Source organism: Acartia tonsa, chromosome 10 (assembly GCF_053477335.1).
Source record: "Acartia tonsa isolate MP-2025a chromosome 10, ASM5347733v1, whole genome shotgun sequence".
NCBI lineage: Eukaryota > Metazoa > Arthropoda > Copepoda > Calanoida > Acartiidae > Acartia > Acartia tonsa.
Genome location: NC_137269.1, coordinates 12390561 through 12406388, shown reverse-complemented (window position 1 = coordinate 12406388; position 15828 = coordinate 12390561). Strand labels below are relative to the sequence as shown.

Sequence of the window (15828 nt, the reverse complement as noted above, 5' to 3'; positions counted from 1 at the left end):
CTGCTGTTTCCGCCAGCATTGATGGATACAAAAATATTTTTTTTTTACAAAAAGTTGCATTTGCAATTTACAAAGTCAGAACAATTTGTAACCTTTCACAAACTATGAAATTTGAGTTCGATTTTTTAAAATATAAATTGAATAAGGACGGCTTCGATCCTATGTACTCAAACTAAGGGAATTCATTTCCTCATGTCTTATTTTTTTTAGGGCTCATAGTAGAATTGGATCAGCTGAAACCACTGGTCCTTACAGGTTAAATTTATTTTCTCATTTTTCAATGACCAATGTATAAAAAGTATAAGAGTGATTTATTAGAAAAGGTAATTTTTGTTGTTAGAATAAACCTAATACCTAAGTGGGTCCACTTCAAGTTGTCATCTAGAGAACCCAAGGGCATTATTCTATTTAAATGGAATATAATACGCAGACGCTCTCTATAAAATATTGGATTAAGTAAATAAAAACCAACAGACAGCAGATTCTTTGATTGCCTAAATTTTGTACTAACTTTGTATGGTAATAAGTGGTACCAGTGTACAGGCCAAGGCATTCCCTTTACTCTCACTATAAAGCTCACGTGCAAGACATAGCAGCAGAACATGCCATTTTAACGTCTCTAGTATGACAAATCCATGCAATCCATTGTAAACAATACAATATCCTAAATGTTGCTTCTAGAAGTTTAGGGAATTATATAATAATTTTATTAAATAAGACTTTTCTCCATTACAATACTTGATTTAAAACTGATAATGTATGTATTACAATTTACAGGAGAGCGTCAGTTGCAGCCCGAAGAAAATCATCCAATTGTTTAAGTTCTAGTTCACAAGATAGTCTAAGGTAACTAAATATAGTTACTCAAGAGACATACTGTCTGATTCTACCAATAGAAGAATACTAAAGGAATATACAAGAGATCTCATTGGTTGAAATTGTGTACACATATTGTTACAGAAAATTATATCATCGAATAAATTCGTCTCAAATTTTGTCGCCCGTATCTTGTTTATAACAAAATGTAAACAATAGATTCTGTCTGCAAAAATTCACTTTTTAATTTTGACGAAAAATGGGGCTAGTTGGACTATATACATAGATATACTATGTTTATTAAGGTAACTGTTTCCATTCATGAGTAATCGATTGTTTTGTTTAGGTCTAACTTACAAAAATAATTCTACTTAATATAATTGTTTGAACTTACTGAAAATTTAAATTATGTTTCAGAAATTTATATATGTAGAATCAACAGGTGTCTTAAGGGATGATACAATGAACGATACTGATTTATATCCTCAGTGATGTAATTGTTTAAAATTGTAAAAATAACTAGCTTGGAACCAACCAATTAAAATTAAAGTATCCAAAGATTTGGAGACAAGGCATAAAAAAACTGGATGTAATATTTGGGTACTATATTTGGTATAATTTACTCTCCAATATCCCCTCCCTCCCTGTTTAATGCTAAATTTGTCTCTGGGAAAGATTATAATGAATCATTTATTCCTGCATAGTCAATTAATTAAACTAGAACACGTTTTTAAAATTTGAGGTAGAAATATACACTTCTTACATGCTGATTTAAATTTTATTTCTAATTTAATTTTTTAAGGAATAATTCATCTGTGAATAAGAAAAAGAGTAAGAAAGGGTTTGTAAAAGATTTTACAAATAATAATCTGACAGAGAGCGCACCCCAGTCTGCTGAACCACAACAATCCAACTCTCTACTTGTTTGGTTCAGGTATTATATTCAATATTATTTACGTGTCGGTAGACAAGTATAACCACAATACGATGCTGCATAATTTATCTATATATGTTAACATTTTTGCTGCAGACTATTGTATATTTTTTTTGCTTTGGTACTTTACCTCAAAGAACTTCTCAATCAATTACAAAATAATGGAGAGTTGGTAGTTTTTTCTCCTATTTCTAACTTCTGAGGGCGGCTTTTCACCTGCTGGGCCTATATCTGTTTTTTCCTAACCCTTCGGGGCTTTACAGTACACAATATAACCTAATCTTACCTGACCTAAAGTGATAAAAAAACAAACAAAAACTATAAACCCCACCTTCTAATTTTTAATTTATTTCAAAATAAAGGTTGAGCTTCTCTGTGCTAAACTAAACACTTTTAGGGAAACTACCACATGATAAAATTAGAACTAACATTTTTATAGCAATAATTGATTTATCATTTCATATTAAAGAAAAATCATGGAACTCTATTATTTCAGAAACCAAATTGCTGGTAGGGATTCGTACTCGCTGTATTTGTTTCCTCCAGATGATAAGTTCAGAATTTTCTGCCAAGATCTTACTTCTAAGGCAAGTTGTCTTTTTATCAAGTTTTATTCATGGATTTGATTTAAAAAAATTTATCTGATTCGTAAAAAAAACAAAATGTACGAAGTGCCAACATTTTTTATAATATTAATCATTCTTTGTATTTTACATTTGATGAAAGTATCAACTCTCTCTTAACCCGCGACTAAGAAGTAAAACTTTGTTGTAAGATAGGTTATATGTTGGAATCTTGTCCACGCACCGCGTCATAACCAAATAGTTAGAGCATGGAGAATGCTCTGGCTAAAATCAGGCGCTACTCATTGCCATTCACAGTTTGGGCTTCTAATCAAACAGTTAATTGTCTGTAGGACGTTTGGACGCGTAATTATTAGCAATATTTCATTTTGTATATTGTACACTAAAATATGACCTCTCAGAGGTTTTCCAGGTAACTTATGTTGCTAATGTACATATTTCTTTGTAGGGATGGTTTGATTTTGTGATTCTCGTGTTTATATCTGCTAACTGTATAACCTTGGCTATGGAGAGACCTAATATACCACCTTGGGCTCTTGAAAGATATATCCTAGGAAATTTACTTTACATTTTAAAAGTTCTTTGTAATGCTGCTAATCTTTGGACAAAATATGTCGGGCTGTCAGTCTTTAGTTAAGCTTGCTTGTATTATCGATATTTTCAAATAAATGTGTTTTCTCCTTTTCAGGAAGTCCTATAAGACATCATAGACAGATACATATATAGACTAACAGACAAAATAAGTTATATAGTCTATGTTTTTAAATCATTATAATACACAAAAAATCAGACGGTAACATTTGAAATTAAAAAGGATCTTTGCTGCTAAAAAATATGACATGTAATTTGTAAATTCTCCCACTAGATGTTCTAAACAATATCTTTACTGTTGTGTTTGCGTTGGAAATGTTCTTGAAGGCTATAGCCGCAGGTAAAAATTAACTTTAAAACTGGTTATTATGTCGGTAATGTCGTCTTCATCGGATTCTGTTTATAAAAAAAAACACGAACACTTTTAAGACTAAAGAGTAATGACCATATTAAAGAAGATTCCAACGACCGTGCCTCGGCACTTTAAAGAAATGAAAGAAATACCACATCATAGGGCTTTAGTTTGAAAAATAAAAAGAGTAAAATGTTAGGGGTAATTTTTTTAATTACCCTCTCTCAAAATGAAAAAAAAAACTTCACTTAACCTGTAAGAAACTTAACTAAACCTAAACGGTTTTTAGGTTAGCAAGATTTTTTATTTAATTTAAATCCTATTATATAAAGTAGTAAGCTTTTCTGTTTTTATTAAAGGATCTCGCTAACCACTGAACCGATGTGATCCTCCTTTATATGGAAGCTTCTTACATAACCCGGAATGATTTTAGGCTATTCCTTTAAATTTAGATCCCTCTAGTATTATAAACAGGAGAAAAAATACTCCATTGGTACTAATAATGCAAAAGTTTTAATTATTTAGGACTATTCTATGGCGAAGACAGTTATTTTTCTTCTGGCTGGAACAGAATGGATGGTACCCTGGTGGTTATATCACTTGTAGACACAGCTATAACTCTATGCATGGGCAAAACAAACAAAATATTTGGCATGCTTCGCGTCTTTAGGCTTGTTAGAGCGCTTCGCCCGTTAAGGTAGGCTTTTTTTTGCATTGAATATACTCTTTAATTCACCTTTTTGGTCCAACATTTTGTCAGTTAATATGTAACACCATGGGAGAAATAAAATTTTCTCGGCTGATGTTTGAGATAGACAGCTGAAATTTTGATAAACATTTCCTGTACGAATCAGCGTTCATAACATATTTATTTATCGTCGGTCATACTTCAAAAATCATAATAATTACTTTCCTAAAATTTTCAGAGTGATAAATCGAGCCCCTGGTCTAAAGCTGGTGGTACAAACCTTGTTGTCATCTTTGAAACCCATTGGTAATATTGTTCTCATCTGCTGTACTTTTTTCATCATATTTGGTATTCTTGGAGTTCAACTTTTCAAGGTAATCAAAGGACTATCCTCTGTTAGTGTTTCCGTCCGTAATGCTAAACACAATTTCTTGCAGCATATCCGAGGTAAACTAAATGCGCAATTCAAATTTTCATCATTTGCCCATTTTATTAGTATTTAAATATTTTAACGATATTGGTCAAGATTTTCAATTTAATCATTGTTGTTTCTTAGTTGCAATTTTATATACTTTTTGTTAGGGTTTAAATTTTTCCGTCAGTCAATGCTATGTGGCAATTTGATTTCCTCATCTGCTATTAAAGATAGACAACTGAAATCTTGAATTAAGATTCCCTCAACCAAATTTAGTATATGATATACTTAGTCATTATGGCAACTAAATATCTTTAATTAACTTTGTCTGTTTGTCCATCCATGATTTTTCATGTGAATCGCATTTTATGGACGGTATCATCATTGTTTTAGGGTCTGTTTTACCATTGTGAAGGAGATCTAAGAGGCGTTGAAACAAAAGCTGACTGTTTAGCCATACCAGGTTAATATACGCTTGTTGCAGAGAAACTAAATATGTTAAAAAGACACACAGAAAACTGTCCCGAATTTGTATTAATTTTGAGGAACAAGACTCCAGTTACGTCATATTTTTCTTTCCCGAAAAAGGGAAGGGGAAAGAAAAAAAAAGGGAAGGGGGGAAGAAAAAAGAGATGGGAGAAAAGGGGGTTTTCCCCATTTCTTTTAAAGAGATTTTCTTCCCCTCTTCCCTTTTTCGGGAAAGAAAAATATGACGTCACTGGAGTCTTGTTCCTCAAAATTAATACAAATTCGGGACAGTTTTCTGTGTGTCTGTTAAAAATTGACAGGTGCTTTTACATTGCATGAAATTATTATAATTAGGGCGAATGATCTGGCCTAAAGCAGTTATATTCGTTACCATGCTCCCTGTACAGTTAAGACCTCTAGACTTTAGAATTATATAGGGTCGATTGTCTGTAATTGACGAAAAAAGAAGTGTCCCAGTTCCAAGTTTTTAGGCATTAAAGTTTTTTCTTTTCAAGTTTATTCACAGTAAAAAAATTTTCGATACATTTTTTTTAATTTTAGAGACAATTTTGATTTACAAAATAAAAATTTGTTTAGGAAACAAGTGGGTGAATCAGAAATATAATTTTGATAATCTCGGCCACGCTCTTATGTCACTCTTTGTTCTTTCTTCTAAGGTGAGAAATATTTCTATCTATCTATTCATTTATCTATCTATCTATCTCTCTCTCTATCTATCTCTCTCTCTATCTATCTATCTAAATATCTATCCATCTATCTATATACCCGCGACCGTGGCTTAACACGTAGCGCATCCGCTCGTCGTCGGGAAGATGATAGGTCCTTGGGTGTTGGACATAGAAGGGTGCTGCGTATCAGTCACGCTTAGTCTTCCCTGATTGCTGGATATATTCAGGATGGGTGGGTGGATATAATGTACCATGGGCTGGATGCTCGTGGTATAGACCTACAACCTAAGAGAAACTTTAATGAATGGAGACTGGTGTACTTTATCTCCTTCCTACTGCTGGTTGGGTTCTTCGTACTCAACATGTTTGTGGGGGTTGTGGTGGAAAATTTTCACAGGTTACATTTTTTATTAAAGAATTCTGCAATAGGAAGTGTTATCAAAACTTTTAATATAATAATCCTTTGATACAAATGCCATGCAACCTAGGTGCCGAGCATTATGTTTATATTTTATATTACGTAAATGCCATATAAATGTAAATTATGTAAATGTTTTGCAACCTAGGTGCCGAGCATAATAATTAATATAATGTAAATTTTTTGTAACCCAGGTGCCGAGCCTAATAAATAGTAATAAGTAATAGCCATGTAACCTAGGTGCCGAGCCGAACAGGAGAAGGAGGAGAGGGCACGTAGAGCAGCTAAACGCGCTAAAAAGATCGAAGAGAGACGCAGAAGTAAGATTTGATTTTACAAAAGTATAGAGTGCTCATACAATACAGCTAAATGAAAGATTCAACCCAAAATGGTGGTGTTTCTTCATTATCTTTTTTCTATTAGCCAGAAAAAAATAGGAGTTGGGAAACGCCTTTGCCTTTAAACAGGTGCAACACAGAAAAATCAGAGCTAGGATTTTTACCATGAAAGGGGTTGGTTGTTTGATAGGTGTATTGTGTTAGTACTATAGGTCATAAAATTTAAATAAATTATTTTATTTAGTCTTTAAAGGGTTAAACTTTAAATAATTACTTTATAAAGAGAAAAATCTAAAAGTACTCAAAATAGCTTTATTTTTTAATTTTTAAACGATATTAAAAGACTACAATTTTTCAAAGAAGTCTCATAAATTTATTTTTTGCACCAACTACTTTCAGCACTCTAAATACAATTTTCAAATATTTTTATGTGTACTTAAATTAACTTGCAAGCCGTAGATAACTGTTTTTTTTTGATAATCTGACATTTTTCTTCATGTCATAATTTTTCTTAAAATCTAACATTTTATTTTAATATCGCATTAACTTTAATAGTAAAAGTTATATTTTAATCAAATGCTACTTTAAAGTCAAGCTACCACTAACGTTGAAATTTGATTGTACAATATGAAACTTAAGTAACTTTTTCCCCTCAATTTTCAAACATTTTGTTTGTTTAAAATAAGTGTGAATTAAAAAATAAAAATAAAAATACCCTTTTTTTAGGAAAGTAGTTAGATAGTGACCTAAAAAGCACCCCCTAGACTAAACTTGATTATTGTATCACATATAAAATATAGATGTTAATAGGTTCTTATTTTTATTTCCAAAGCACAAATAATGACATATTAATTTATTGAAAGGTGATTATAATGGTCCGAATGGTATGTAGTCAACTCTGATGATTATTTATATATCGCAAAATTTGGCTCGCTCCGCTTTAGAGAAAGTTCTTGTATATTGTAAGGGCGCAATTGTCTTTTATACTTTGCATAACATTACATCATATATACATAGAAAGTTGCTATTTTTAGTAGCAACTCTACTCTACAAGTCATATAAGTTTGTTCATTTAAATTACAGAGGTGGATTCTTAAAAAAAATTTGCCCCACTAATCGCTTAGTGGGGCAAAATTGTTTTCGTAAAAAATCCACCAAAATCACTTTAAAAATCTACAAAAATTAAACAAAATCATAGAAGGGATATGAACATAAGATTTTATTTAATTTTTGTAGATTTTTTATGTGATTTTGGAGGATTTTTCACGAAAACAAATTTGCCCCACTAAGCGATTAGTGGGGCAAATTTTTTTTAAGAATCCACCTCAGGCTTGCATTTTCCCCCTCTTTTCTTTATTTTGGTACTTCACCCACTTATTTTGACCTATATTAAAAATAAGGGGGAGGGGGGGGGCTGGTGGATTTTTCCATGCAATACCATGCAGGAGTTCTCAGTAACCATTATAACCAAAGTAATAATTAAAAACAAACTAAACAACTTAATTAATTTTAATTGATTCGAAAATAAGGGGAATAAGGGTTCTGTTGTAGACTAGGCACCTTTAGGAAAATCACCCTTATTTCATTATAAATTCAGTTCATTTTTTGTTCTGGTCAGAGAGCTACGCTACTATTGTTTATTGGTCCCAATCTTACTTGTTTTCAAGCTTTATCAAATTCATTTTGTTTGAAAACTAAAAATGGCAACTTTTTACTTGGACATTGGTTTATCTCGCGAATACTGAACATAAAAAACGCTGATTTTTATTCTTTATTGCAGGATTTTCATTTATTTTTGCTTTGTTTATTTGCTTCTTAGGTAAAATGGAAACAAAATTTACATAAAACTTACAAATTCGAGGAAATTAAAAAATTGTATTTCAAGAAAAAAAATTGATTTCTAATTCAAGGATTTTTACTAGCTAGGATAAATAAAAAAATTGTATGTAACTTATTATTTCTTTTTAGGAGGATTAACTAAAAAGTTGGGATCATATGAAGGAAATGAAGTCATTCCTTAAAAGGACAGAAATTTCATTTCAAAAAGGACAGAAATCATCTTCCATTTTCTCAGATAAGTGAAATATGGACAAAAATCACTCTCTGAAAAAGAGAATAAAAATGACCTCCCTAAATCTCACGTAATCTTCCTAATCCTAAGAAAATTAACCTAGTTCCTCCAAATTCTACCTTTTCATAACAATGTCTACCTTTTCCTTACACATTCTCACTTATTCTCAGATAACCTACCTTATTCTTAGAAATTCTTCCTAAATCTAAGAAAATCTACCTGACTCCCCCAAATTCTTCCTTATTCCCCCAAATTCTTCCTTATTCTAGGAAATTCTACCTTATTCTAAGAAAATCTTCCTTATTCTAAGAAAATCTACCTTATTCCCCCAAATTCTTCCTTATTCTTGGAAATTCTACGTTATTCTAAGAAATTCTTCCTTATTCTAAGAAAATCATCCTAATTCTAAGAAATTCTTCCTTATTCTAAGAAAATCTACCTTATTCTAACAAATTCTTTTTTATTCTTAAAAAATTTACCTTTTTCTAAGAAATTCTTCCTTAATCTAAGAAAATCTACCTTATTCTAAGAAATTCGTACTTATTCTAAGAAATTCGTCCTTATTCCAAGAAATTCTTCCTTATTCTAAGAAATTCTTCCTTATTCTAAGAAATTCTTCCTTATTCTAACAAATTCTTCCTTATTCTAAGAAAATCTACCTTATTCTAAGAAATTCTTCCTTATTCTAAGAAATTCTACCTTATTCTAAGAAAATTTACCTTATTCTAAGAAATTCTTCCTTGTTCTAAGAAAATCTACCTTTTTCTAAGAAATTCTTCCTTATTCTAAGAAAATCTATATTATTCTCACTAATTCTTTCTTATTCCCCAAAATTCTACCTTATTCCCCCAAATTCTTCCTTATTCTTGGAAATTCTACCTTATTCTCAGAAATTCTTCCTTATTCTAAGAAAATCTATATTATTCTCCCTAATTCTTTCTTATTTCCCTAAATTCTACCTTATTTTAAGAAAATCTACCTTATTCTAACAAATTCTTCCTTATTCTAAGAAAATCTACCTTATTCTAACAAATTCTTCCTTATTCTAAGAAAATCTACCTTATTCTAAGAAATTCTTCCTTATTCTAAGAAATTCTACCTTATTCTAAGAAAATCTTCCTTATTCTAACAAATTCTTTCTTATTCTAACAAATTCTTCCTTTTTCTAAGAAAATCTACCTTATTCTAAGAAATTCTTCCTTATTCTAAGAAATTCTACCTTATTGTAAGAAAATCTACCTTATTCTAAGAAATTCTTCCTTGTTCTAAGAAAATCTACCTTTTTCTAAGAAATTCTTCCTTATTCTAAGAAAATCTATATTATTCTCCCTAATTCTTTCTTATTCCCCAAAATTCTACCTTATTCCCCCAAATTCTTCCTTATTCTTGGAAATTCTACCTTATTCTCAGAAATTCTTCCTTATTCTAAGAAAATCTATATTATTCTCTCTAATTATTTCTTATTCCCTCAAATTCTACCTTATTTTAAGAAAATCTACCTTATTCTAAGAAATTCTTCCTTATTGGTAGAATTCGTTAGATTTTCTTAGAATAAGGAAGAATTTCTAAGAATAAGGAAGAATTTCTTAGAATAAGGTAGATTTTCTTAGAATAAGGAAGAATTTCTTAGAATAAGGTAGATTTTCTTAGAATAAAAAAGAATTTCTTAGAATAAGGTAGATTTTCTTAGAATAAGGAAGAATTTCTTAGAATAAGGTAGATTTTCTCAGAATAAGGTAGAATTTCTAAGAATAAGGAAGAATTTCTTAGAATAAGGTAGATTTTCTTAGAATAAGGAAGAATTTCTTAGAATAAGGTAGATTTTCTTAGAATAAAAAAGAATTTCTTAGAATTAGGTAGATTTTCTTAAAATAAGGAAGAATTTCTCAGAACAAGGTAGATTTTCTTAGAACAAGTAAGATTTTCTTAGAATAAGGTAGAATTTTGGGGAATAAGAAAGAATTAGGGAGAGTAAGGTAGATTTTCCTAGAATAAAGTAGAATTTCTTAGAATAAGGTAGATTTTCTGAGAACAAGGAAGAATTTCTTAGAATAAGGTAGATTTTCTTAGGATAGGGAAGAATTTCTTAGAATAAGGTAGATTTTCTTAGAATAAGGTAGAATTTCTTAGAATAAGGTAGATTTTCTTAGAATAAGGAAGAATTTGGGAGAATTAGGTAAATTTTCTTAGAATAAGGTAGAATTTGGGGGAATAAGAAAGAATTAGGGAGAATAAGGTAAATTTTCTTAGAATAAGGTAGAATTTCTTAGAATAAGGTAGATTTTCTTAGAATAAGGAAGAATTTGGGAGAATTAGGTAGATTTTCTTAGAATAAGGAAGAATTTCTTAGAATAAGGTAGATTTTCTTCGACCAAGGAAGAATTTCTTAGAATAAGGAAGAATTTGGGAGAATAAGGTAGATTTTCTTAGAATAAGGTAGAATTTCTTATAAAAAGGAAGAATTTGAGGGAATAAGGTAGATTTTCTTAGAATAAGGAAGAATTTGGGGGAATAAAGTAGATTTTCTTGAAACAAGGAAGAATTTCTTAGAATAAGGTAAGTTATCTGAGAATAAGGGAGAATTTGTGTAATTAAGGTAGAATTTCTGAGAATAAGGAAGAATTTGGTGAAATAAGGTAGATTAATTAAACATGGTTGTAATAGTGAGGAAAATTAAGAATTTCTAAGAACTAGGAAGAATTTGTAAGATGGTGGACAGAGGTCACCTTCCTTTAGTGAGAATTTGTTAGATAGTGGACAGAAATCACCTTCCTTACTGAGAATTTGTAAGAAAAAGGAAAGGAAACAGCCTTCCTATACCCAAGGAAGGGGATTTCTGTCCTTTTTAGGAATGACTTCATTTCCTTCATATGATCCAATAGTTGTATAACCCAAAAAAAAGATTTTTGGTGTTGCAATGGGAGAATTACCCCATCCATTCAAATATCTCATTAGAGAAGGCACTATAAATTAAGTTTCTGATAAATAAAAAAATATATTATTATAAATTCATGATTTTATAGGTATTAATCGAATAAAATAATAGTAGAAAGTTTTTCAATCCATAATTTATCTAGTATTTTTTTTACAAATATAACACATAGTACAAAAAAAAATAATTCATATAATGCTTTGAACAAAATAATGCTTTTTCATTATATAACATCATTATATATTAATGTGGAAAATAGATGGAATCGCATAAAAATTAGGTATATCAAATTTAGAACAAGCTAATAGTGGATGAGCGTTATATTTTTTATGGGATTCCACCTTGGTATTGCTCTATAAAAAAATAATGCTAGATTTGAAGTATAACATCTTTTTTTTATGCTAGTGATTCATCAATAATACATATATTCAAATTAAGGCGTATTGTTTCCACCTATTTAAACTTCTTTACTATGATATCACAATTTTTTTTTATCATTAAATAAACTGTTAGCTTTAATGTAATGGAAAGGAATAAGTTTTCATGAAAGTAATCTTGTTTACTTTGCATCTTGTTATTTAATTTCATATTTATTCTGAAGTATTGAACATTATCTATATATCTCTCTAATTTGTATACTCTTAAAATATTAATTTCTATGATTTCGTTTGATTTAAGTAGCATTTTAATTTTATAACAAACTTATTAACATATTTAAGTAAAAAAATAGAGGGAGCATGAGCTACATATAACTCTCCCCTCAGAGCAGGGACCCTGTCCCGATTTTTTATTGGATCTTGGAAATCCGCTAATAGCTTCGGAAATATAAACACAGCCAAGTCCATACAAAAGAAAAACAGATATTCGTTAGCATACGAAAAGAATTTTTCAATTATTGTGTCGTGTATATTTTAACATGGTTCTTCCCCCAAGGGTTAATTTTGAAAACTAAACAATATTTTTTTTAAATTAAAGTAAAATAAAAAATACTAAAACAGTCTATTTTAGTAACTATTTGGATACAAATCGCGCGAAGATTATCATTAAAACAAAATGTTTTGTTTTGTAGTAATTATATAATTCATCAAGGATGCTGTCATTCTAAAGGATTATTTTCAGCATAATATTTTTACCAATATTTCTGCATGTTTCAGAGTCTCTTTTTAATTCATTTTTGTATTATATATGTGTATTTTCTTCAACTTTGCATGAAAAGTTTATATTTTATGTAGTATTTACTTTTAAAATCAACATTTGCATTGTGAACTTTCTAGGGATACAGGGATAAGACAAGGAATGATAAATCGTAATCCCCATTCTGTGACCTGTAGCTTTAGAAGTTAATATCTGTTTAGGGGGAATAAAGGGATGTAGATTAAATCATTTGTCTTTGTCTTCTCCTTCATTGGAAATTAATATGTGAAAAAAAATTTCTTAAAATTGTTTGTATATCTAAAGATATAAATTCAAGAATAAAAGCTTCTAAAAATGGAAATCTTAAAATAGTTTAAACCATTTTTTCTTTGCTTAAACATTGGTAGATTTAATATTTTTTTTATTTATCTGAATGTATATTGTAGCTTACCTAAGTCTGAAATTGTCAAGTATTTTAAAATTAATTGGATCAAAATTATAAAAAAATTTGAAGTATATTTTTAATAAATCTAAAAAATCTTCAAATTTTGGTTTAATTAAAAACAATCGATTTGGTTATTTGAAACATATTTTCTTTCTTCATGATGTAAAATTATTTTTTCTTGAAAATAATACATATTATATTTATTTATTATTAAATCTTTAAGTTAATGATAGTAATTTAATTTTATTTTGTAGAAATGTTGGAGCGTCCTTATTACATGGATTATTCCCCAATGCGGCTGGTTGTGCACAAAGTGGTGACCTCCAAATATTTTGACCTGGGTATCTCAGCTGTTATCGGCCTGAACGTCATCACCATGGCCATGGAGTTCTACATGATGCCCAGGGTAAATTTTATAATGGAAATATTTTTCTTTACGATTATAAATTCTTCTGTTGTTATCTTTCAGAGTGCCTAACTAAATTGAAAGCAATGGGAGAGGAAGTGTTTAATTCTTATGTATAATTACTAGAAAGGCCCTAAATCTGCGGGGCCTAAACTTGCGGTGCCTTAACATTTCAGGTCTATCCTGTAAAAAACATAAATTTAACCTGGTTATAATAAAAATCAAACACACGAGAAACTACCTTTCGCTTATTCTATACAAAATAATGGTGTAGGTTTTATTTGTTGAACTAAGCACTGCCAATCAGACAGAATTGACCTGTTTGGATGACTATTACAGACATACCTAACAGGTTTTGTACAAGCTGCGTTATCTTTTTGGAGCTTTTTATTGAATAACTGGGATCCAAAGTAAATTAAACATTACAAAGTCCTGTTAAATTAAATGTAGCAATCGTCTATTTTTTTTCTTCAAATTTAACACGGATAACATTTTTAGGAGCTGGAATATGCGCTGAAAATCTTCAACTTCTTTTTTACTGCAATATTTATCCTTGAGGCTTGTATGAAGGTTTCTGCTCTGGGACTAAAAAGATATATGTCAGATAGGTAAATATAAATATTATTTACTTAGCTTAAATATCTTTTTTCTAGTATGGCTTCGAAACCGATTTAAATCCAGTGAATTAGAACTGGTTCTCAGCAATATTGAAATACTAGCCTACAGCTCACATTGTTCGCTGGTCTGTAATACTCTTGAGAATATTAAATATCCGTACTGGAAAGGTAGAAGGCTAATGAAATTATTAAGATATGACGAAGCAGCCTCAGGCCGCCTTAGGGTCCGAGTTATTAGGAAAAATTATTATATTATAAATTATGGAGTAGCCTTTCTACTAAAAAATATTTTAGCAGAAAATCTTACTGGAACTTTGTATGTCTGTCTGGTACAAAATCACAATTATGATTTTTTTAAAATTAAAAATGAAAAGCAAATTTGTCTGTGAGGATTTCGCTGACTAAAAAGCACCATATATATTTAATTAACTTTGTCAGTCAGTCCGTCCATTATGCTAAAGTTTTAGTAATTAGATTTTATGGTATTTTATGTTTTAAGTTTACTGTATATATTTCTATTGACATCTAATGTTTTAACCATATTGTCCGTCTATTTTATTAGATTTTTATGAACTTCACAAAGTTTATGGATGTTATCATATGTTTCTTTGTACTCTAATTGAAATGTCTGTCTGTCTGTAAGAAACCGTAAAGAAGTAAACGTGAATTTCTCTTCAGTTATAAAAGATCAATGGCTGGAATTAAAAACATCCCCATACTGATGAACTTACTTTGTCCGTCCGTCTGTTGGAATGCTTTGATATGCATCTACTATCAAAGATATTATATAAATTCTATTGTAAAGATTTCCATGTTTATTAGCTTTACTAAGGACTTATAAATGATGTCATCTTTGTTTAGCTTTAAAATTTCTAAGAAATTCTATATGTTCTATAATTAATATCTTATCAAGAGTAAGGGCACATCAAGGGTAAACCTTGGTGGGTTAGGGCCCCCTGCAGGAGTTAGGCTTATGCAAAAAAACTATCCCTTCTAATTTACGATTTATTTCTAAAATATGGAAGTGTATTTTCAATGCTTGATATGCACTCGATATGGGAAAGCTGATATGTTTTCTCCCAATTCTAATAAAACGTGCCAAGTTTCAGAACAAAAAGAGAATACCAACCAAGTTGAAGCCAATCTCCAACTCATATGACAAAGCATAAACTTAGCTACCAAACCGAATAAGTTAAACGCAATATTGTCAAAGTTTACAACATTTAGCTGGTTAGACTAAATTGATTCAAGTGATAGATGTGATAAACAATTCAACTTTGCCAAAGAAAAGCAGTTCAATTCAATACTTTAACTTAGATTAAAATTATGTTGTGAAGTACTTATAAGCTATAATTTGTGAGAATATTAAATAAAGCTAGATTTTCCAAGAATAAATAAATAAAGATTTGTCCAATGCTTAATTAAACTCTAGCAAGCTACCAGATGTATTTTGCTTTTTTTATAACAATAGAAACTCAGAGTAAACTGCATAGCCGGCTTATACAAGTACAACTTGATGCGCTACCGTACCCTTACTCCTAGAATCCAAGCTATTAAGCTACAGAGCTGTACTAATCAGTGTCCCAAAATCTAATTCAGCATGTATTATACAACTTAATATTTCTTATCAAGCATCCTTAAAGAGAGGTACAACTATAGAGGTTCCCATGTTCCGGTGTGCTCTAGGGCCTCTAGAGTGTCAACCGGTGCGAGTGTCCCCCTAGGGCCGCGACCAATGGCCACAAATATACTAGCATTCTCTAGGGCCTCTAGAGTGTCATCTAGTTGCAATTGCTTGTACACAAGGTTCTCAATTGCATTTGTGTCGTGCGTTTCAGTCCCTAAAGCTCCAAACGCCTACAGATAGCTGTCCTTTAATCTCTAGTAATTTTGCAAAACTTAAAATATTTGTATCTACTATATATGTAAT

The 15828-nt window shown here is 30.3% G+C and overlaps 1 protein-coding gene across 1 annotated transcript in view; it reads left to right on the top strand.

Annotated features, from left to right (window-relative positions):
- Positions 1-15828, top strand: part of Ca-alpha1T (Ca[2+]-channel protein alpha[[1]] subunit T) — a 90657-nt gene that overhangs the window by 60018 nt on the left and 14811 nt on the right. The window contains exons 43-56 of the mRNA XM_080173539.1: positions 211-255; positions 778-846; positions 1619-1750; positions 2247-2337; positions 2783-2918; positions 3200-3265; positions 3803-3974; positions 4204-4339; positions 4774-4843; positions 5446-5525; positions 5765-5934; positions 6196-6275; positions 13130-13281; positions 13780-13889. Of these exons, the coding sequence (XP_080029665.1) occupies positions 211-255; positions 778-846; positions 1619-1750; positions 2247-2337; positions 2783-2918; positions 3200-3265; positions 3803-3974; positions 4204-4339; positions 4774-4843; positions 5446-5525; positions 5765-5934; positions 6196-6275; positions 13130-13281; positions 13780-13889 (1509 nt within the window). The remainder of the gene's footprint in view (positions 1-210; positions 256-777; positions 847-1618; positions 1751-2246; positions 2338-2782; positions 2919-3199; positions 3266-3802; positions 3975-4203; positions 4340-4773; positions 4844-5445; positions 5526-5764; positions 5935-6195; positions 6276-13129; positions 13282-13779; positions 13890-15828) is intronic.